Source organism: Echinops telfairi, unplaced genomic scaffold (assembly GCF_000313985.2).
Source record: "Echinops telfairi isolate 266 unplaced genomic scaffold, ASM31398v2 ScPeMD7_3;HRSCAF=10, whole genome shotgun sequence".
NCBI classification, from domain to species: domain Eukaryota; kingdom Metazoa; phylum Chordata; class Mammalia; order Afrosoricida; family Tenrecidae; genus Echinops; species Echinops telfairi.
Window position 1 is genome coordinate 28,980,574 of NW_022103899.1, and position 24,399 is coordinate 29,004,972.

The 24,399-nt window shown below is 39.8% G+C and overlaps 1 protein-coding gene and 1 pseudogene across 1 annotated transcript in view; one reads left to right on the top strand and one right to left on the bottom strand.

The window, feature by feature from the left end:
• NBEAL1 (neurobeachin like 1) overlaps positions 1–24,399 on the top strand; it is a 179,410-nt gene that overhangs the window by 116,872 nt on the left and 38,139 nt on the right. The window contains exons 38-44 of the mRNA XM_045296671.1: positions 503–604; positions 3,781–3,876; positions 4,246–4,370; positions 7,166–7,306; positions 8,174–8,304; positions 17,145–17,254; positions 21,545–21,662. Of these exons, the coding sequence (XP_045152606.1) occupies positions 503–604; positions 3,781–3,876; positions 4,246–4,370; positions 7,166–7,306; positions 8,174–8,304; positions 17,145–17,254; positions 21,545–21,662 (823 nt within the window). The remainder of the gene's footprint in view (positions 1–502; positions 605–3,780; positions 3,877–4,245; positions 4,371–7,165; positions 7,307–8,173; positions 8,305–17,144; positions 17,255–21,544; positions 21,663–24,399) is intronic.
• Positions 11,952–12,744, bottom strand: LOC123522410 (annotated as a pseudogene).

A 24,399-nucleotide genomic window follows, 5' to 3' on the forward strand; every position in this document is an offset into this window, starting at 1 on the left:
TACATCCATCCCATTGTGTCAAGGTTTGGGAAGGGAAAAAAATGAGCTGAGCCCATGAACTCAATTAGAAAAAAAATGTTTTAAAAATGATGATGGCAGCATACATAAAATTATCTTTTCATTACATACTAAAACCTTTAAAAATTATATGTGGCTTGACTTTAGCGAGTCTAGTATAGGAATAAGTTAAAATCATGATTTATCATTTATATGAAATGTCCAAAGGAGACAAATGCATGGAGGAGGCACAGGAGAAATCACTGGTTTCCTGGGGATTGGAGGAGGGGCAACTGGATAGTGCTTGGGGTTTCATTTTGGGATGAAGAAAATGTGTTACAGTTGTAGTGATAGTTGTACGACTTTGCGAATATACAGAAAGCCATTGGAGCGTATACTTTTAAAGAGTGGATTTTATGGAATGTGAATTATATCTCAAGATTAAGATAGAAGCCATAATCATCTCCTTCAGTTTTCAACAATAAAATGCTGATTTTTGGGGTAGGTTCGAAACAAAGTATACAGCAGACTACTATCGCTTCATTCTCCAAATACTTACGGAGCCAGATCACCACAGGAGGCTTTCAAAGCATCAGGATTGACACAGGTAGGAAATTCACTGTCTTTTTTTTAAATCGTTTTATTAGGTGCTCGTACAACTCATCACAATCCATACATACATCAATTGTGTGAAGCACATTTGTACATTCATTGCCCTCATCATTCTCAAAACATTTGCTCTCCACTTAAGCCCCTGGCATTAGGTCCTCATTTTTCCCCCTCCTTCCCTGCTCCCTCCTCTCTCATGAACCCTTGATAATTTATAAATTATTATTTTGTCCTATCTTGCCCTGTCCGACGTCTTCCTTCACCCACTTTTCTGTTGTCTGTCCCCCAGGGAGGAGAGCACATGTAGATCCTTGTAATCAGTTCCCCCTTTCCAACCCACTCTCCTTCTACCCTCCCAGTATCGCCACTCACACCACTGGTCCTGAATGGATCATCCGTCCAGGATTCCCTGTGTTTCCAGTTGCTCTCCGTACCAGTGTACATCCTCTGGTCTAGCGAGACTTGCAAGGTAGAATTGGGATCATGATAGTGGGCAGTGGGGAAGCATTTAAGAACTAGAGGAAAGTTATATGTTTCATCGTTGCTACATTGCACCTTGACTGGCTCGTCTCTTCCCCAAGACCCTTCTGTAAGGGGATGTCCAGTGGCCTACAAATGGGCTTTGGGTCTCCACTCCGCACTCACCCCTTTATTCACTATGGTAAGATTTTTTTGTTCTGATGATGCCTGCTACCTGATCCCTTCGACACCTTGTAATCACACAGACTGGTGTGCTTCTTCCATGTGGGCTTTGTTGCTTCTGAGCTAGAGACACTGTCTTGGTATCCTTTTTGTAGCTTAGATTTTTGCTTAAAAGTGAAACTTTCTTTTTTTATGAGTATTTTATTATCCCAACTATTGTTTTTCCTTCAGATCTTTTGCATTGTCTTGGAATCGTCTCTTGTTTCCCTCAAACACATTGTCTCTTATGCTACACATTTCATAAGGAAGTCCTACGGACTTTTCTTTTAAAAAAAATATTTTTCTTATTAATAAAAGTTAACTTTTTAAAAACAAATAATTCATCCACATGTAAGCATGCAAGAAAATACAAAAAAAGAAACAACCAAAAAACTCCAAACCATGAAAAACAAAATCACTACTCTCTACTACAAAATTGAACTAATGCCACTGAGTGATGTTTTTTGTCCTCACCTGTGCGCCAGCATCATTGGAGATTATACTGGGAAGAGCCAAATGAGACTGTACTTTCTTTTTCTGCTTTCCAAAAGGATTATTCGTAGTCCCTAATTTTAGTTTCTGTCTCCTAACTTTCTTCTTTCTTCTATATATGCACTAATTTTTTTCTAACGTATTGCTCTTATCCATAAGTTATCAGCAATTCCTTTGTGTTGTCTATGGAATAGCTATATTTCATCAAGTACTTTTTCCATTGCCTACTGAGTAAGTTTCATTCGTTAAAGTAATGATTCTTCAACTGTCACTTTGGAACCATTAAAATGGGAATTTCTGTGTGATCTGTATGTAGTGATTTATTTCCCACTGTTCCCATGGTATGTATGTCCTTTGCTCAGGCCCACAGTAACCCTCAAGGAGAATGATCCTCTGTCAGCAGATTGTCTAATATATTCATACCGTGTAATGAGCAGAAGAGTTACAATGAAGTGATTAGAATAATGATTATCTCTTGCTTTAGAAAGTTCTGTCTCAAAGTATAGCAAAATCTTATCTATAATTGCTACAAAGGCATTTTTCTGAGAAAAGTAATCTAAGGGTTCATTAAAATCTTATAAAATTTTAATATACTATTACTTTTAATATAGCTATTATGAAAAGCACAACTTTTCCCCCCCTTTTTAAAATCATTTGATTGGAGGCTCATACAACTCTTATCACAATCCATACATCCATCCATTGTGTGAAGCACATTTGTACAATTGTTGCCATCATTATTCTCAAAACATTGAGATTGTTTTGAGCCCTTGGTATCAGCTCCTCATTTTTTCCCCTCCCTCCCCACCTCTGTCCCCTCACGAACCTTTGATAGTTTATAAATTACTATTATTTTGTCATATCTTACACTGTCCGACATCTCCCTTCACCTACTTTTCTGCTCCTTTCTCAGGGAGGGGCTTATATGTAGATCCTTGTGATTGGTTTCCCCTTTCTACCCCACCTTCCCCTTACCCTCCTGGCATTGCTACTCTTAGTATTGTTCCTGAGGGGTTTATCTGTTCTGGATTCCCTGTTTCCAGTTCTTACCTGTACCAGTGCACATCCTCTGGTCTAGCTGGATTTGTAAGGTAGAATTGGGATCATGATAGTGGTGGGGAGGGAGCATTAAAGAAATAGAGGAAAGTTGTATGTTTCATCATTGCAATTCTGCACCCTGACTGGCTCGTCTCCTCCCCACGACCCTTCTGTAAGGGGGTGTCCAGTTGCCTACAGATGGTCTTTGGGTCTCTACTCCGCATTCCCCCTAATTCACAATAATATGGTTTTTTGTTCTTTGATGTCTGATGCCTGATCCCAGTGATACCTCCTGATCACACGGCTGGTGTGCTTCTTCCATGTCGGCTTTGTTGCTTCTCAGCTAGATGGTCACTTGTTTATCTTCAAGCCTTTAAGACCCCAGATGCTGTATCATTTGATAGCCGGGCACCATCAGCTTTCTTCACCACATTTGCTTACGCACCCACTTTTGTCTTCAGCGATTGTGTCAGGAAGGGAAAAGCACGTCTTTCAATATAAAATTTTCAAAATGGAAAAGTTCTTCTTTTAGAGTTAGTATTTTTCACGTTAAATAAAATGTTTACTCAACTGAAGAAAAGACAGTTCTTCTGTCCTTTTTCTAGAGCCCAAATAAAGAAATACATTGAAGAATATTATTCATTTTCTGTTTAATCTTTTTTTTTAAAGCCTCACTCCATTTATTATGAAGATGGTAGAGATGCTTGTATTAGTACTATCAGTGATTGTAGGAACCCTGATGTTGTAGGTAGTAGTTACGAGTTTTGCTAACCACGAGGCTAGCAGATTGAAACCGCCAAGGTGAGGCGTTCTAATATCATGAAGAATTGTCTCAGAAACACTCAGGCTTACTGTAAGTCAGAGTTGACTTGATTTGGTTTCATCTATAATTTGGCTGCTTTCTAAGGTATGTAGATGATTTTAATCTTTTTGGTAATGTCTACTCTTTTTGGTACCATATAGAAATGGGTGAACAGAGAGATATCAAATTTTGACTACCTCATTCAAATAAATACAATCGCAGGACGAACTTACAATGACCTTGCACAATACCCTGTGGTAAGTTTTTACATAAATGGTATAAAGACGAAGTTCCTTTTCAGTTTTGCAATGCTCAAATTTATATATATGTGTTACTTGAAATACTCTGATTTTAAAATATATTAACTCTGTTTGCCTTTTTATATTTTCTTTTATGGTATTTTTAAGAAGAATATAAATATGAAGAAGAATTTTAAAATAAGTTTTTCTTTTCAGCATATTGAAAATATTCTAGGGAAATTCTGGTTATCAAACTAACAGTGAACAGGAATAAAATATTTTTAAAGAGTATCCTTTTTTGTCTTTAGATAAACATTTGAAATTAGATAGGTGGGTATTAAATTAACCAGGAAGGAATGTCTGAATTGTAAATTGTGGTTATTTTAGTTTCCTTGGATTTTACAAGACTATACTTCAGAAGAGTTGGACCTTAATAATCCAGCTGTATTTCGAGATCTCTCCAAACCAATTGGGGTTGTTAATGATAAAAATGCCAAAGCCATGAGGGAAAAGTAAGTGCTTTTTATTGCTCTTAAATTATTCATTGCTTGTTTGAATTAGTAATGATTTAACCCAACGTTACTTTTTTTAATGCTCAACTATTTTTGATAGAGTTTGATATGTTTTACAGTAAGTTTCCCTGAAAATGTCTTAGTTGCGCTTCAAATATTTTAGCTAGAAACCCCACTGCCATTGAGTGGATTCTGATTCTAAATGGGCCGGTATAGCATTTCTGAGACTGTACATCTCTGTGAGAGCAGATAGCCTCATCTTTCTCCTGTACAGTGCAGTGGACTGATTTGAACCACCAACCTTGTGGTTAGCATCCCAGCACCTAGCCCACACCACCAAAAGGGCTCCTTCTAAAGCGTAATAGTTTCTTGAATATTTTAGACTTGAATAACTTAATCTAGCATGCGAAAATAATGTACTAACATTTTAGTAGCTATAAAATTTAAAATGCTAATCCGTTCAGCAATAATATGAATAAAGAATAGTGAAATGTGTGGAAATTTAGAAAGTTCCGTTTTAATAAAGATGTTGTTGTTAGGTGCCGTTGAGCAGGTTCCAACTCCTAGTGATCCAGCACACAACAGGTGGGAGCACTGCATGGCACCTCTTCATCCTCAGCATGGTGTTTGAGCCCATCTGCGCAAACACTGTTACAGTCCATCTTGTTGAGAGCCTTCCTCTTTCCTGGCCCCCTTCTTTCCCTAGCATGAAGTCCTTTTTCAGGGATGTAAAAAAGAGACAGAATAATTAAAATTGTGTTTATATGAGGTGCTTTGGTAGCATAGTGGGTTACAAGTTCAGCTGCCAACTGCAATGTTAGCAGTTCTAACCCACCAGTTGCTGTGTGAAAGAAAGATGAGGCTGTCTTCTGTAAAGATTTACCCTCTTGCAAACTTTAGGAAGCAGTTCTACTTGGTCCGATAGCATCCATAAGAATTGGAGTCTACTTGATGGCAAGGGATGTTTCTTTTTATCCTGTATGTAAACATCTTACAATTTATTTTTTAAAGCAAAGTTCAGACAGATAATAGAATTATCTAGTTTTATTTTCTTCATATCTCTATATGGACTTGTAGATGACTTGTCAACTGTGGCTTCTGATATAAGAACAAAGAATTGTTTTACAGATAAACTGAGCTCCAGATGTATTTGAAAATAGTTGGCACATTATTTCTTCCTTGCAAATCTTTAGGATATTTCTTTGTGTGTGTGTGTTTGTGTGTGTTTTACAGTGAACATGTATTGTATATAGAAAACTGAGACTCTAATATTAGTAATATTGTTCAGAAAAAAAACCTAATGAAAATTTTTTTCATTAATGTGCTATGAGTGATTGTGTTTTTCTTTTTTAAAATCATTTTATTGGGGCTCAATCCCCTTGCAGAGGGGTCTCGGGGAGGAGATGTGACAGTCAGGGTGCGATGTAACAAGATGAGAAATACAACTTTCCTCTAGTTCCTAAATGTTTCCTCCCCGCTCCCACTACCAAAACTCGAATTCGACCTTGCAAGTCTGGCTAGACCAGAGGATGTACACTGGTACAGCTAGGAACTGAAAATATAGGGAATCCAGGGCGGATGAGCCCTACAGGACCAGTGGTGTGAGTGGCGAAACAGAGAGGGTAAAGGGAGAATGGGTAGGAAAGAGGGAACCGATTACAAGTAACTCTATGTGACCTCCTCCCTGGGGGACAGACAACCGAAAAGTGGGTGAAGGGAGACGTCGGACAGGGCAAGATATGACAAAATAACAATTTATAAACTATCAAAGGCTCATGAGGGAGGGGGGAGCGGGGAGGGAGGGGAAAAATGAGGACCTAATGTCGGGGTTTTAAGTGGAGAGAAAATGTTCTGAGAATGATGTACAAATGCGCTTTACACAATTGATGTGTGTATGGATTGCGATAACAGTTGTATGAGCCCCTAATAAAATGTTTAAAAAAAAAACAAAACTCATCGCAATCCATACATTGTGTCATGCACATTTGTACATTTGTTGCCTAGATTGCTTTTTTTTTTTAAATCATTTTATTGGGGGCTCATACAACTCATCATAATCCATACATACATACATCAGTTGTGGAAAGGCCATTTGTACATTCGGTAACCTCATCATTCTCAAAACATTTGCTCTCCAGGTAAGCCTGTGGCACCAGCTTCTCATTTTCCCCCTCCCTCCCAGCTCCCCCTCCCTCATGAGCCATTGATAATTTATAAATTATTATTTTGTCATATCTTAGATTGTCCGACCTCTCCCTTCCCCCTCTTTTCTATTGTCCATCCCCTAGGGAGGAGGTTATATGTAAATCATTGTATTCGGCTCCCCCTCTCTACCCCGCCCCCCCCTCCACCCTCCCAGTATTGCCACTCTCACCACTGGTCTTAAAGGAATCATCTGTCCTGGATTCCCTGTGTTTCTAGTTCCTATCTGTACCAGTGTACATCCTCTGGTCTTCCTTTGTAAGGTAGAATTGGGATCATGATGATGGGGAGGAAGCATTTAAGAACTAGAGGAAAGTTAAATGTTTCATCGTTGCTACATTGCACCCTGACTGGCTCATCTCCTCTCTGCGACCCTTCTGTAAGGGGATGTCCAGTTGCCTACAGATGGACTTTGGGTCTCCACTCCGCACTTCCCCTTATTCATAATGATAAGATTTTTTGTTCTTTGATGCCTGATACCTCATTTTAAAAAAAACTTTTTAAAAACTATTTTCAGCAATATCATACAAACTTAGGCCCCTCTGGCTTAATTTTATTAGTTGTAGTCATAAACTTTAGTTCTTTTTTTTTAGGTATGAAAATTTTGAGGATCCACTGGGAACTATTGACAAATTTCACTATGGTACTCACTATTCAAATTCTGCGGGGGTGATGCATTACCTTATTCGTGTAGAGCCATTCACCACCCTTCACATCCAGCTTCAGAGTGGAAGGTAAGTTTTGATACATAAGATATTTTCTTATGACTTCTGTATGTTATTGTTTGAAACAGTTTATCTTTATTTACTGCATAAGAGGGCTCGATCATTTTTACTATCCTCCAGTAGCATTGATCAGATTGTACCCCTAGATAAAAGTAGACTGAGCCAAACTAGTTTGAGAATTGGTCACTCAAACTGATTTGTACAAAGAACTTTTTAAGGATAATGCCTTTTTAGTGTTATCCCAGTGTACTTTTATGATTTTCCCTGGCTTCTGGGACCTACTAGAGAATTGGAGTTGGGTCTGATTTAGAGCTAGATTCAAGATATGTTATTAGAGATATTAAGACCTAGCCAGTGCCTATGTAGTCCTGCTAAAAATGTTTACTAAGAAGGAAGAATGAGGCACTCATATTATTAGTAGCTCAACCAGGTCTGTGATAACATTATGTTATTATATTGACTACCATTATTATAAGTAATCTATTTTCCACATTTTAAAAATCCTAAAGAAACAAAAACTTTCCTTGAATCCTCATTTCTCCTTTGTTACCCTCCAGTTGGCTTCATACTTCATACTCATAATTTGTTTACATGTTTTGTTATTCTTACTCTTTAATATTACCATTTGACCTTCCCAACCAAAAGAAGAACTTATGTCGGGATTAACTTCTGTAGTCTCGCTTTCCTTAAAGCTTCTATTTCCCAGAATTAGCTTGGGTCTTTTTTCACTCCCTGTTGTACAATAAGTCTTGGCATTAAAGAAAAAGATTAAAAGAAGCTTCCCTCCATAAGAAATATGAAGGAATTTTAAAGGTTTTATTTAATGTCTCACTGCTCATTCAACAGTCACTATTCTCTTTCGTTTTTTACGTGCAGGTTTGACTGTGCAGACAGGCAGTTCCACTCCATCCCTGCTACCTGGCAAGCTCTTCTGGATAATCCTTATGATGTGAAGGAGCTTATTCCTGAATTCTTCTACTTCCCAGAATTCTTGGAAAATAAAAATCGTAAGACATAGGGGATTAAGAATTTGATTTAGCACATCCCAGGGTTGTAGCCTGGAAAGTGTCTTTCAGAAATTCTTAGTGAGCTTCTACAGATTATTTAAGGCTCAGCCTTTGGACGACTCAGTGACATTGCTTAATCACTGCCGAGGTGTCAGTTTGACCTTCCAGGGAATTTTTATGAGGAGTTCAATTTTATGAGTTTAATTCCATTTTAGTTGGTAAGACATTTTATCAAGGTACCGCAAACGAAACTCACCACTGCTGAGTTGATTCTGACTCATAGTAACCCTGTAGGACAGAGTAGAACTGCCTTTGTGGGTTTCTGAGGATATAAATCTTTCTGGGAGTAGAAAGTCTTAGCTTTCTTATGAGTGGCGGGTTTCAAACTACTGACATTGTAATTAGCAGCACGACTCAGCCCAATATAGCACCAGGATTTCTACAGCATTTTACTAGGAAAGCAAAAATGGGCCATTTTCTCTTTCAGCCATTTAGCCATTTAGATTTAAAATCTTCAAGCAAGGATGAGTGTTTAGATAAAAAATCTATAAACTATGTGCCCATTGAACAAATATGGCCTACTACCAGATTTTTTACAAATAAAATGTTATAGGAACACAGCTAGCCCATTCACTTATCAGTTGTCTATGACTGCTTTCAGTGTACCAGCAAGTGTTGATTAGGGACTATGTGGTCACAGAGCAGTGAATAATCAGTCTCTGACCTTTTATAGAAAAGATTGTTGTATCTTAATTTAGAGCAATTAGAGACAAAGTAAAAAGAACGGTGGCGTGTACATCAGAATATAGGAAAATTTGCTTATTTAGGAAACACTTTCAAGTTTGCGTTTATACACAAATGAAGAAATTAACCAGGCTGACATTACTGGTGTTCTGTATGCAGACTCCATGTGTCAAAGGTCTGTTACTTCTTTTCCTCCAATAGCAGGTACTTTTATTGCTTGACCCTCTATTTGGTCAATGGAATTACTTGCTTACAGGGGAGAAGCATATTCATGACCGGATATCATGTGTGCCCTCTGGGCGGAGTTTGGAGGAAAGCCATCTGATTCTCAGGGTAAGGCAGTCAGAAAATCCAATATATTGCGTGACAAACGCTGTCCCTAGACACTTAGTCACCTATGGAAGTAGGTTCATCTAAAGCAGAATATCTGGGATGGGACAGGTGAGCAGATTAGTTTTGGTTGCAGACTTTTCAGAATTTACAATAAAGAATTCACCAAAGTCCACTAGAGCGCTTAATACTACTGTCTTGATGGTTTCCCTTTCTAACTTTATGTTGCCTCTTTGTTTGAAATTAGCTAGACGGGAGAGAGCCAGGTGTAACATAACACCCTCAAGAACAATGTTAATAAAATAAATTCAAAATTCTGTGAAGAAGGAAATTTTAGTATTTTCCATAATAAAAAACTCTGTAGTAGGATTATTTCCAGTAGCTTAAAAATATCATCAAGGCCAAGTTCTTCCTTTTCACGTTGCTCTTCCAAATATTTTGGCATTGCCCTTAGCTACTACTACTGCTTAAAAATGATTAGAACAGTTCTGCAAATCTTTCTCACTGAGAAAGAAAGCTAGTCAGTGAGGTGGCATGGCGCGGTGACTAGAACAGTGCGCTCTGTGAGGACTGGGCTTCTGTGCTTCTTTCTGCTGTACTTGGGGTCACTCAGAAATAACGTGAGGGCACCTAACGTCAGAAACCTCAGGGCATCATGTGACAGTACAACAGTGTTTGAAAAAGGGATTATTAATTCATGCTTGTGTTCTTCAGAGTGAGAAAACCTTTCTTTAATCTCCCCTTATTGTCCAGAGCTGGGTAAAAATACCAACACTTAAACCAGTCTCATGTAAAGGACAGAAAAAACTCTGATTGGTTTTGACTCATCAGAGTTAATCTTTGAGTCGTGTAGGATAGAAATGCACCCTCAGACAATCCAAAGCTCTGCTCGGAGATGAAGAGAGGGGCTAGCTGTTGGGTGGGTAACAAACAATATCTGCTACACAGTGGTTGGGTTCAGATAAAGCCAATGACCCTGTACATCCCACCATTCTGAGATCTTTAAGCCTTTCTCCAGTTGGGACACACTAATTTTATATATATATACACTAATTATATATATATATATATATATTCATTTCATTGGGGACTCTTGCAGCTCATAAAAATCCAGCATCAGTTGTATCAAACACATTTGTACATATTTGCCATCATCAGTTTCAAAACATTTTCTTAACTGCTTAAGTCTTTGGTATCAGCTCCTGTTTTCCCTCCCTAACTCATGGATCCCTGATAAATTGTAAATTATTTTCATATCTTTTTTTCCCTCAATTATTTAAGACCTTTATTAACAGGTGCTTGCAGTTTGTTCACGACTTTTTTTTTTAATCATGGTGTAAACTTTTATTACACTTTAAAAATGAGGTTCATAAAAATCTCTACTTTACCAGATATGAAACAATTAAAAAACCTTTAAAGGTGTATTGAGAGAAACCAGGTTTTTTAAAAAACACATTTGTCATTACCCAAAAGAGATATCTTTAGGTAAAAGTAATATGTGGAATAGAAAGGGGGAACCGACTACAAGAATCTACGTATAGCCTCCTCCCTGGCGAATGGGCAGCAGAAAAGGGCGGGGGAGTCGTCAGACAGTGTAACATATGACAAAATAATAATAATTTGTGAATTATGAAGGGTTCATGAGGGAGGGGAGAGGGAGGAAGGAGGGGGGAAATGATCAGCCGATATTAAGGGCTCAGGTGGAAGGCAAGTGTTTTGAGATTGATGATGGCAGCAAATGTACATATGTGCTTGACACAATGGATGTATGTATGGATCGTGATGGGATTTGTACGAGCCCCCAATAAAATGATTTAACAAAACCTTAAAAACCAACAAACAAAAAAAAACCCCATGCTTCTTAGATAATGCAGATAGTTCTAGTAATCTGGCCAATGGGCAAAAAGCAAGTACTTAGGGTCTTCAGCTCCAATCTTTTGTTCATTTATTTATTTATTTTTATAGATATCAAGTTTATTAGTGGTTACTAGGGTCAGTATACAGAAAGTGGGGGGTGGAGGGTAGGGGTGATGGAAGAACTACAAGGATCATGGAATGTTACTTACAAACAGATTCTTGTAATTGCTGTCAATATGGCTTAAACCTGTAAATAACTGAACAGGCAGACGTTGTGAGATAGATATACAAGGGGGCTTCAAAAAGTTTGTGGGAAACTTCCATTATTAGATTTGTTTAGTCATCACTGGGGCTTTTTCGTGCTGCTGGTTTCTTTGCTGGTCTGCTCTTCCACCTGCATGACCAGGGCCAGGGCTTTCTTGAAAGCTTGCAGGTAATTGGGAAGCATGGCTACGGTGGGTTCTGTTGTTCTCAATTTTCTCCAGGCCGTAGTGTGGCTGCTTGGCCATCTCAGGAGAGCTTAAGTCAGGTTGGCCCTTGCTTTGTGCTGAAGACGTTCAAAGAGTCTGGGGAGGAGGCACCGCTGGGCGCGCCGGCTACACAGCACTCAGGTTGCTGGTGCTTCTCTCTGTCCATTTCTTATTGCTGGAATTTCATACTCATTTCTTCTTGTTGGATAAGTAAACCTGATGATGGTAAAGATGATAAGTAGGCCTTTACTCAGCCCTGCCCTGCTCAGTTTCAGAGCAGATGATTCTTAGCTGGTGGACCAGCTGCTTTTGTCTCTCTGCCACCTTGTGGTGTAGGGTTATCTGTCTGCGTCCATCACAGAAGTGGCAGCGGTTTCCTTATTCTCTTCATTGCCATCCTCTCTAGGCTGTCGTTGGTGAGGAGGGCCCCTGCAAAATCTTGGTCTATAACCTCGGTACATACTCTGTCTCACTGGTCTCCTTTGTTCGCCTGCACCTGAGTTGTCAGCACCCTCCATCACTTCTTATTGCACAGGAAGATTGGAATACTGTGGTCAATGCCCATAGGGTCTCCGCATGTAGTATGGTGGGAACCTTAGCCTGCAGTAGGGCCAGTGCTGTTGGGACTGGCCTTTGGGTGCACTCTCCGATCTCTCGTTCTTTTCCCCACTCTCACTATTCTGGTAACTCCACTTGTAATTGCATGGAGGACCCCTACGATGTAGGTAACCCTGTAATGGTTACAGTCTGCTGCATATTTACTGCCTTGCACTGGAACACCACCAGGGCCTATAACATTTGCTGCCTCCACACCCTTTTCTTCTTAAATAACATCATACTCCACAATCTCGCCATCTCCTGCACTGCGAAGGTACTTCCTGGGGTTATTTGTCTTTATGGAAGCCTGCTGTACAAGCACATCTTCCTTGGTGTCATTCCTGTTGATCAAACCTTAACGATATCTGTTTCTTACATTGGACCATTTTACTCTTCCCAAGACCTTCCTTGCAATGACCTTCTTGTCCCAGCCTTCACTCATGTTTCTGTTGTTCGGTGAGGGGTTTGGGATAGAGGGTAATCAGTCGATATTGTAGACAGTTCCTGTTTCTCCCCTTCTCCACCCACCTTCCCCCTACCTTCATGGTATGGCTACTCCCATTACTGTTATTGAGGGGTTTATTCGCCCTGGATTCCGTGTATCAAGAGGTCTAATCTGCACCAGTGTACATGTCCTGGTCCAGCCAGATTTGTAAGTTATAACTGGGAACATGATGGTGGGGTGGAGGAGAGTGAGGGAGGAGCATTAAAGAACTAGAGGAATATTATATGTTCTGTTGGTGTTATACTGCACACTTGCTGTCTCGTTCTTTCTTTGTGACCCTTCTGTGATGGAATAGCCAATTGTCTACAGATAGGTTTTGAGTCTTCTGATGCCTGATACCTGATCCCATCAGCAACTCATGATCACACAGGCTGGTGTGCTTCTTCCATGTGGGCTTTGTTGCTTCTCAGCTAGATGGCCGCTTGTTTACCTTCAAGCCTTTAAGACCCCAGGTGCGTTATCTTTTAATAGTTGGGTACCATCAGCTTTCTTCACCACATTTGCTTATGTACCCATTTTTAAAAAAAATAATTTTATTGGGGGCTTGTAAACTCATCACAATCCATCCATCCATCCATCCATTGTGCCAAGCACTTTTGTACATTTGTTTCCCTCATCGTTCTCAAAGCTTTTGCTTTCTACTTCAGCCCTTATTATCAGCTCCTTATTTTTCTCCTCCCTCCCTGCTCTCTCCCTCCCCCTCCCCCATGAACCCTTGATAATTTGTAAATTATTATTTTGTCATATCTTACACCATCCGACGTCATCCTTCACCCACTTCTCCGCTGTCCGTTCCCTAGGGAGGAGGTTATATGTAGATTCTTGTCATCTGTTCCCCTTTCTCCCTCACCTTCCCTTCACCCTCCCAGTATCACCACGCTCACCACTGGTCCTGAGGGGTTCATCTGTCCTGAATTCCCTGTTTCCAGTTCCTATGTGTACCAGTGTACATCTTCTGGTCCAGCCGGATTTGTAAGGTAGAATTGGGATCATGACAGTGGAGGGAGGAAGCATTCAAGAATTAGAGGAAAATTGTATGTTTCATCATTGCTACACAACCCTCTGACTGGCTTGTCTCCTTCCCGCGGGCAAGAAGAAAGTACAAAGAAATAGAGGAAAGAACTAGGAGGCAAAGGGTATTTATAGAGATCTAAATATAGGCATATACAGATGTAAATATATTTATATGCACCCGGTTTTACTTCAGCGATTGTGTCGGGAAGGTGAGCATCACAAGAATGTTAGGTTATTAAAACAAAATGGTCTTGCATTGAGGGAATGCTTGAGACCCAATGCCTGTCTGCTCCTTTAATATTTAACATTTAAATATATGTATATAAACCTATATCCTTATTGTTGTATATTTATATATTTACATGTGTGCATGCTTATATTTATACCTCTGTAAATATCTTGCCTCCTAGTTCTTTCCTCTATTTCTTTGTACTTTCCTCCTGTGCCACTATCATGTTCAATCTTCATTCGACTCTCAGTACTTTCTCTGGCTACACTGTGCTTGATCAAACCACATCAGGCATTCTATCCTTCCTTGCCATCAATTTTTTTTTTAAATCATTTTATTGGGGGCTCGTACATTTCACAATGCATACATACATCCATTGTGTCGAACACATTTGTACATTTGTTGCCATCATCATTCTCAAAACATTTGCTTTCTATTTGAGCCCTTGGTATCAGCTCTTTTTTAAAAAAAAATATTTTATTGAGGGCTCGTACATTTCTTATCACAGCCCATACATACATCCACTGAGTCAAGCACCTATGTACACCCGTTGCCCTCATCAATCTCAAAACATTTGCTCTCCACTTTAGCCCTCAATATAGTTTGCTCATTTTCCCCCTCCCTCCTGAACCCTTCATAATTCATAAATTATTATAGATTTGTCATAAGTTACCCTGTCCGACGTCTCCCTCCGCCCTCTTCTCTGCTGTCCATTCCCCAGGGAGGAGGCTATACTTAGATTCTTGTAATTGGTTCCCCCCTTCTATCCCACATTCCCTTCACCCTCCAGGCCTCACCCCTCTCACCGCTGGTCCTGAAGAAGTTATCTATCCTGGGTTCCCTGTGTTTCAAGTTGCTATCTGTACCGATGTGCATCCTCTGGTCTAGCCAGATTTGCAAGGCACAATTGGGATCATGATATTGGGGGGAGGAAGCATTAAAGAACTAGAGGAAAGTTCTATGTTTCATCGTTGCTACCCTGCACCCTGATTAGCTCATCTCCTCCCCAAAACCCCTCCGCAGAGGAGTGTTCTGTTGCCACCCGATGGACTCAGTCTCCACTCTGCACTCACCCACCTTTACAATGACATGATTTCTTGTTCCTTGATGCCTGACACCCGATCCCTTCGACTGCTCATGGTCTTTGCCATCAATTTTAGATCTTTTCCCTTTCCCCTGTGTTTGTTGGCTTCCCCCGCCCTTTCTCCCACCTCTTCATCTCCCATGTCTCTTCGGGATTGGTTATCCTGCTGATCTTACATGGAAAGACATGAAAAAAAGGAAGATAAAAAAGCCTATAAATAGTTCAGGTCTGTCTGCTGATCCTTCTCATTGTTTTCCAATTGGATTTGGTGAAGTGCTACGTCCAATGATTTCAAAGTCTATTTCCGGTTTCCTCGGGTACTTCTTTGCTGTGTTCCCCTTGCTGCTCTGTTGTGCTCCCTTCTTGTTTTGCTCCCAGGTGCGTGTGTGTCTGTGTGTCTGTCTCTCTCTCTCAGACCGGGCATAATTCCCACACTGTGTCTCCAGTGCTGTTCTCCGTAGCACCGTGGGGTCAGTGAGGAGGCATCACACACATTGATGTTTTAAGGCACCTTTTTTGAAAAGTTTCGTGTTGACACTGTTTTGCCTACCGTATGTACAAGAGCATCTCATCACTAAAAGTTTGTCCATTCATTTGGTGTAGGGGCCTCAGAACTAATTTTTTGCTAGATATCGACCTTCCTAAAATGGCATCTGTTTTCTTTATGATAAAGTAAATTTCAAGAGTTTTGTTTAAACAGAAAACTTGTCAAATGTTGAGTTTTAACTGCATATGAGCAATAGTATTTGTTAGTACCTACTTATAGTAGTGACATATAAACTTAATTCTTCCAAATACAGCTCTTCATGTTAAACAAATTTAAGCTGTAAAGTCACACTGAAAGCATCTAAGGAAATGTATTTCTTCAGGTAACCATTAGTTGGATTGTGGTTTTTACTTTTAAAAAAATGAATGCAGTAAAATGCATGTAACAAAACTTTTGTTGTTTTTACACATACAACTTAGTGGTATTAATTGCATTAATTAATCTACCAACAATTTCCAAGTTAATTTCGGCACTCATTAAAAAAACTCAGTACTGCTTAAGCAGTTAACTCATTTTCCCCTCCCACTTATTCATTGAAACCAAAGTTGAACTTACCGCCATCAAGTAGATTCCAACTCACAGGGACTGTACAGAGCAGGGTAGAACCGCCGCCGTGGGTTTTGTAGACTGTAACTCTTAGAGGAGTAGAAAGCCTTGTCATTCTGCCCCCCCTTAATCCTCACACAAACTCACTGCTATTAAGTCAGTGCCGACTGATAACGACCCCCAGTGGGTTTCAGGGAATAACTGTTTGCAGGAGGAGACAGCCCTATTTCCTCTGAAGAACTGTCTCTCAGGTGCAGCCCAATGTGTAGCCACAACACCACCAGGGCTCCTTGTCCACCTCCTCCCAGTGACCACTACTTAGCTTATAGTCTAGATATTCCATGTAAGTGAGACCATACCATGTTTTTCCTTCAGTGCTTTGACTTATTTGGCTCGTGGAGCATACTGTTTTCAAGAACCGTTCATGTTGTAACCTGTAGCATACTGTTTTCAAGGGCCGTTCATGTTGTAACCGGTATCAAAACTGTATTTCTTTCTGTTGCAGAGTAATTCTGTTATGTGGGGAGACAACTCTGTCCTTGGACACTTGGGTTGTTTCTGCCTTTCTATGTATCTATTTTTTAGTGTATAAAAAATTTTGTTTCTTGTTTTTGATTTTAAGATGAGGGTCATAGTTAGAGTGTCTTCATTTTCCTCCACAAAGAATTAATTAGTAATCTGACATGCCTTGTAAGTAAACTGATTTAAATATTTTCTTTTCATCCTAAATTTTGTAATCAATTGATAGAATTCTTATGTGTCAGATTATACATATTTCCTCTGTGGGATAAATGAGAACAAAAGAGAATTCTCTTCTTGCCTCACTCTTAAGAAAAAAAGCCTCTGTTTAGTTTTATTTATGTTTGACTTCTTTATATGTAAAATTGTTTTTTACATTTATCTTTTGCATGTCTTAGAGTTTAACTTGGGCTGTCTGCAAGCTTCTAGAGAAGTAGTGAATGATGTCATTCTCCCCAAGTGGGCTAAGTCAGCTGAGGATTTTATCTATAAACATCGGCGAGCTCTGGTAAGTTTTCATCTTTACTTATTAGATTACGAGGATTGTCATACGTTTCTTAGAGCGTGGGGTAAAGTGTTTATTATGCAATACTTCAAATACATCAAAATGTACAGAAATTAATGCACAGGTACTTTTGCTCCATTGCCCAGATTTAATAGATGTTAACATTGTATCAGGCTTGCTTCAGATATATCTTTTCTTAAAAATGTTAATGGCAAAAAGCTCCTTATTCGAGGTAAATGCAGGCTTGAAGCTACTGTGTCAGCCCAGCTTGTTAACAGTCTTCCTCTTTTTCACTGGCCTTCTGCTTTATGAAGTGAGGTTCTATTCCAGGGACTGGTCTCTCTCTCTCTCTTTTGTTTTTAAACATTTTATTAGGGGCTCATACAACTGTTATCGCAATCCATACACACATCAATTGTGTAAAGCGCATTTGTACATCCATCATTCTCAAAACATTTTCTCTCCGCTTAAAACCCCGACATTAGGTCCTCATTTTTCCCCTCCCTCCCCGCTCCCCCCTCCCTCATGAGCCCTTGATAGCTTATAAATTGTTATTTTGTCATATCTTGCCCTGTCCGACGTCTCCCTTCACCCACTTTTCGGTTGTCTGTCCCCCAGGGAGGAGGTCACATATAGTTCCTTGTAATCGGTTCCCTCTTTCCTACCCATTCTCCCTTTACCCTCCCTGTTTCGCCACTCACACCACTGGTCCTATAGGGCTCATCCGTCCTGGATTCCCTGTATTTTCAGTTTCTATCTGTACCGGGACTGGTCTCTCTTGATAAGATGCCCAAAGTAGATGAGACCATCTTCTCATATCACTGCCTTCACTTCTAAGGAACAATCCTGGTTGTAACTGCTTCCAAGAAAGATTTGTTTGGCCTTCTGGCAGTTCATGGTACTTTCATTATCCTTTGTTAATTTAAATGCATCAATTCTTCTCTCATCTTCCTTATTCAGTGTTCAACTTTCACATGAATATGAGGTGATTGAAAATACCATGGCTTTACAGAGAAAACAACAACAACAACAATAATACCATGGCTTAGGTCAGGTGCACCTTAGTCTTCAAAGTGACATTCTTGCTTTTCAGCACTTTAACGGGTTCTTGTGCACCAGATTTACCCAACGCAGAATATCACGTGATTTCTTGGCTGAGCAGCAATCCAAGCAAAATGAAATCCTTGACAACTTCTGTCTTTTCTCCATTTATCATGATGCTTTCTATTGGTCTCGTTGTGAGTTGCAATCCATACCGAAGACTCAGTCTGATCTTATCAGCAAGTGCTTCAAGTGCTCTGTGATTTCTGCTAGCAAGGGTGTGTCAGTTGCGTATTGTAAGTTGTCAGTAAGCCTTTCTCCAATCCGAATGCTGAGTTCTTCATATAGTCCAGCTTCTCAGACTATTTACTTAGCATAGAGAGTGAATCAAAGTGGTGAAAGGATACAACACTGATGCATACCTTTCCCTGATGTTAGAGCCACACAGTGTTCCCTTGTTCTCTTGAAAGGACTGCTTCTTGATTCATGCACAAGGTTCATCAGACTCTTTCATGCTTTCTTAAGGCTTAGGTTCAGGACTGTCAAAGTATATCACTTCAACTATTCTTTTAATGGTTAAGCAGTCACAAAAATCCAACTAAGCCCATTGCATAACTCATAGTGATCTTATAGGACAGAATAGATCTACTCCATAGGGTTCCCAAAGCATTAAATCTTTATGGAGGCAGCCAGCCTCCTATTTCTCCCGAGGAACAGCAAGTTCAAGCCACTAGTCTTTTGGTTAGCAGCTTGGACCACTGCACCACCACTGGACTGACCACCGGGGCTCCGAGAAGCCGTCATAGGATCAGTTCAAATTTGTGGAGATGGGAAGAAATCTCTCAATGTGGTGACTGAAAGTAATCTGTAGTCTTTAATCCACCACGCAGTCTACCCACTGTTCACAGATTATTTCATTAATTCTACATGCAGAATAATCTCACTTCCTCTCAAGAGTCCCCAAAGGCTTATCCCATTATGGCACCAATCAGTGAACTTGTCCTGTAAGCGGCCAGACAGTAAAGGTGTTTGATTTTGTGAGCCGTAAGATTTGTGTGGCAGTTACTCAGTCATGCCCTTGTAGTGTGAAAGCAAGTAGGTTGTGTGTGCATTGTGCTATTACACAGATCTGTGAGCCAGCCGGACGAGGTCCAGAGGCAGTAGTTTGCTGCCCTGACACTGCGACTCTCATTATCCAAATCAAGCCCAGGTGTGGATGAGGCGCCGCACTGTAGCTTCTCTTGGGTGTCTGAAAACCGAAGAGACAAGAGAATCACAATAGATACTTCTATTGTAATAAACAAAACAAAACAAAAAACCCCACGATTCCATAGAGTTTCAGAGGCTGTCAATCTTTTGGAAGCAGACTGCCGCATATTTCTCTCACAGAGTGGCTGGTAGGTTTGGACCCTGTACTTTTCAGGTAGCCACCCATTCCCACTCTTGAGTAGTTTGCAATGATTCTAGGTCCTCAGCTTTGTTCCTGACTATACCAAACGGAGTGGTTCATTTTTAAAAACTCATCTTAATCCCTTTTGAAAATGGGTGGTGACCATGCTTGACCTCTTTTCATTTCACAGAAGGAAGGAGAATCCCACTCATCAGATAAAGCTGATTTATAAGAAGCTGAGGTTAGACAGGCTGCTACCGTCCAGATTTTTTTTTTCTTTTTCTTTTTTTGGCATTTATATATTTTATTTTATTTTATTTATTTTTAAGAAAATCATTTTATTAGGGGCTCACACAACTCTGATCACAATCCATACATACATCAATTGTATCAAACATACTGTTCAGATTTTTTTTAAACCAGTTCTGACAGCAACCATTTTTCTCACAGCACTCTATGCTTCTTTTTTAGGTTTGATTTCATTGCAATAGCTACAGAGAACTCACAGAAAATACTCATGATTATGGGGTTTATTAGGGAAGTTGACAGGCTATTATTCAGGATCAGAAATTCTCAGGAAACAGTTCTTCTCATCGGGACACTCTCTTCTCAGTCATGCCTGCTGGCCGCCTCTTTCTGGTCCTTGGTTTCCCAGCCATATGGTTCCTGCCCTGCTTGAGCAATATTACAGTGCTGCCAATAAATTCCCACATGACATGGTACTCCATGCATACTCCAGCGCATAGACCCTCAGCTGTAGCTTTGAGAGTCAAACCTAGGTCTCCAATTAAGTACTTTACTCCCTAAGTGGTCTCCTACCTGAATATTTGCTCTGTGTGCTAAGAAGGCCACCACTCCTGTTGCTGCCTCTCCTCTGCCACTCCTTTATCACTTCTCTGAAGTCACTGCTTTCTGTCCCTGAATCAAGGAAGTTCAATTTGCAGGTATTTTAGGGTCCAAAGGATATGCTCCACTCATGGCTCCTGTTTCTTGATGGTATTGAGAACCCCCTTCTGCTGCTGAGATACCCTTTGATGCACAGCAAGGTGGCAGAATTGATCAATCCTCACTTTAGAGTTTTAAGATTTTATAATCATAGGTAACTCAATTAACAGTCACAACTGAATTGCATAAGCTATCATTTTCCTCACCTCTTACTCAGATTTATTAGAAAAAAACTCTGTTAGGTGTGTTACAAAGACTGAGGGTAAAAATCATGTCAAGCAATTCACTGCACCACATCCATCCACATTTTATCATAGGCAGCTAAAAGGAGCCAATTGGCACTTAGAAAAAAATGTTTTTAATTACCCAGGAAATTTTCACCAGAACCACAAGTTTGAAGTCATCTTTTGTATCTCTATGTAACTAAATCACGAGTCCCCTTCTTCCTATTTCTAGTCGCACTTTCCTCACAAGACATATCTTTCAAGCCATCACATCATAAGGGCTCATGCCAACTACACAGTCTGTCTTTTGAGGGCTGTGGGGGACAATTTGCTGCCACCTTTAATCCTCCCTCATGTGGTTTCATTATTTCCTTGAATTGAATTTCTACATAGCTGTTTCAATGGAAATTTCATCACAATAATATCATGAATTTTTTATTGCTAGTGGGCTATTAGAATATATTTTTAGGAAATACATTTGTAGTTAGGATATCAACAATACATTAGATATGCATAGGCAATACTGTGGTAGGTATTGGATAAATGTGTAACATGATTTTAAAAGATGTATTGCAGCCATTAAGTTTTATGTAAGAAAATGTTTCACTTGTTCTTTCTTTTTAGAAGAATCCATATTTACGTTTTAGGTGGAAGGCATCTCTATATTAATTACTTAATTTATCATATTTTTAGGAGTCTGAGCATGTCTCTGCTCACCTTCATGAATGGATAGATTTGATCTTTGGCTACAAGCAGAGGGGACCAGCCGCAGTGGAAGCACTCAACGTATTCTACTACTGTAGCTATGAAGGTATAAGCTTATGTAGTGTTTTCTTGTGTTACATTGTTAGAAACTTATACCTATAGTTTAATTGGCATTTACATATAGTATTTTAGGGCTATTCAATGTGAGAAACACTACAAAAAGAAATCAGTAATCCTTTTGTGTTTGAAAGATTAAGATGCAGCTTCTGCCCACCACCCTTCTTTTTTGGGTAATGTAGTTTATGTTTACATGTGCAGACCTAATTACAGTTAACCAGTGACACATAGATTGTTTTACTGCTTTTGGCTTTTATATGTCCTATCCAGTCAGACCCAACATTAAATGTTTAGTTTTAAATTGTCTTTAGAATTTCAAATAACAAATTTCTAGGGTTTAGTTCAGAGTCAAGAAAATGTTCTCAGGACATTGAAAGGTATAAAAAGCCACCCCCCCCCCAAAAAAAAAAATAGAAACCCTTTTTCCTTTTCTAAACCTTAGGCAGAACCAAGAGTTCTAAAGATTATAAATAGTGTGAAGTTATGTAAAATTTGACTGAGCCCTTGCGACTTTTGTTAAGTTGACAAGCATATGAGAGGGATTCAAAAGTTCAAATATCTTTTAATTCTAGTTTTCTACAAACTTCTCGAAGCCCCCTTGTGTATTTGCATTCATTCTGGTAATAATTTCATACCAGCTACCATCAAGTGGATTCTGATTCATGCAGATCAGACCACAGCTGGGAATCTTTCAGAAGCAGATTGACCAACCTTTCCTCAGAGGAGCCTCTCTCTGGGCCTCCAGCCATTCACTTAGCAGTAGAGCATTTTAAGGATTTGTGCCGCTCAAGAACTCTAAAAGAGTGTTGCCCACTTTGTTGTTGTCTCATTATCAGTTATGGATCAGACCATTGTGATCTATAAGGTTTCATCGACTGACTTCAGAAATAATTCTCCAGGCTTTTCCTCCTCTTCTTACTCTGGGTGCTCTGCTAAAACCAGTTCAGTGTCATAGCAACATGAATTCATCGCTGACAGCCTGCTGTTGCAAGAATGTTACCACTAATCCATTAACACCTTAGTGTTTAGAAGCATGGGCTTCTATTCCAGATTAGCCAGGCACTAGCCATGTGTCACTAGCCATGTGTCATATTAACCAGAATATCTCCTTCCCAGATGTTTGTTAGGTAAGCTGGAATTTAGAGTAGTTTTCTCGTGTGTTCATTATTCCTATGTTAGTTTGATTCTTGTGAAGGTATACTCCGACTATGATTGCAAACCAAATCTTTGTCTTCCAGTCTGTTTCCCACTCATCATGAAAAGTATCACACTGACTAAAACTTTTTGGTGAAATGATGTCCCCCTTCCCTCAAATAAAAAGAAATCACACTCACTCATGAGGTGCTCAACTTATAATTCTTCTCTCTTGAACTTGTAATTCTTCTTTCTTAATGGTCCTGGGTTGCTATACTACTCCTCTTTTGGAGATGGCTCGTTTTATACCCGGTGGAATGGCAAAACCGATCAGTACCATAAGAGATCTTTTCACCTTATTTACATATTTCCACCTAGACATTTGTTGCGAGTTACACGTACTTGAGTCGGTAGCCATACCATGTAATGCAACTCTGCCACAGTGATCACATCCCGGTCCTTCATTCCAAAGGAGAAGCAGGTGGCTTAACACAGTAGCTGGTACCCCTGTCATTGTTGAATTTCAGCACCATTGTTTTCTTGAAAGGGGATTCTCAGTCAATCCCAGGTGTTCTCTCTGTGCTTTCGTTTCTCCAGTACATGACCTTGTGGAGATTAACTCAACTCACTGCCATCGAGTCAGTGCTGACTCATAACGACCCTGTAGAAAGCCCTGTCTTTCTCCCCAAGGGTGGCTGTTGGTTTTGCTCATGGCTAGCAGCCCAACACAACCAGAGCTCCTCCTTGTGGAGAGTAGATGAGTTAATATTCATAAAGCCTTAACAGTGTCTGGTAGAGAGCATACAAATGTAGGTGTTATTTTTGCTACATGTGTCTATGAATATCATAATCTCATGTTTAAATAATTCATGGACTACTACAGGTAAGCAATCCTAATTCAGCCATCTGAGTGGCATAGGAAGGAACTCATCTTCAGGAGGCTACTGTATGTAACTATGACTCAGAGGTCAAGGAAAGGATATCCTGAAAGTGTCACGCTGACTAATGAGGTGAAATGTTGCCCCCGCCTATCCTAGAAGAGATCGCATTCATGCATATCAATCCTGTCCTGAACTGTGCACTTCAGTGTGGTGATGCACGCTGTCTGTTAGCGCTATTCTGATAGCCTGCTAGCCTCAGGGAACACAGATAACTGTATCTCCCCTCTACTCCCTCCATCAACTCAGGGCTTTCTTCACTGAGGAGGGAGTTGAGGCTCAAACCTGGGCCAATCATTCTGATACATGTTAAATGCTTCAAGTTTTAGAACTCCCAGAGGCCCATTCATACTTTAAGATGCTCCCTTGTCTTCCACTGTGCTTTTGGTGTCTTTGTGTTCTTCTGCAGCACCATTTTGTTTTCCTCATCTTAGACCTAGATGCTTTAAGGCCATATTTCTTTGTTTTTTTTAAACATCAGGTCTCTCCTTATTTAATCAAATCTTGCTCTTCATAAGTCTTAATAAAAACAAAGGCATGAGTTAATTATAACCAATTAGTCCACCCCAGAGTAATTTATTTTCATTTTCTGAGTCACAAGAGATTTACTTAGAAACTGTTTTTTTTTTCTTTTCTTAAATCATTTTATTGGGG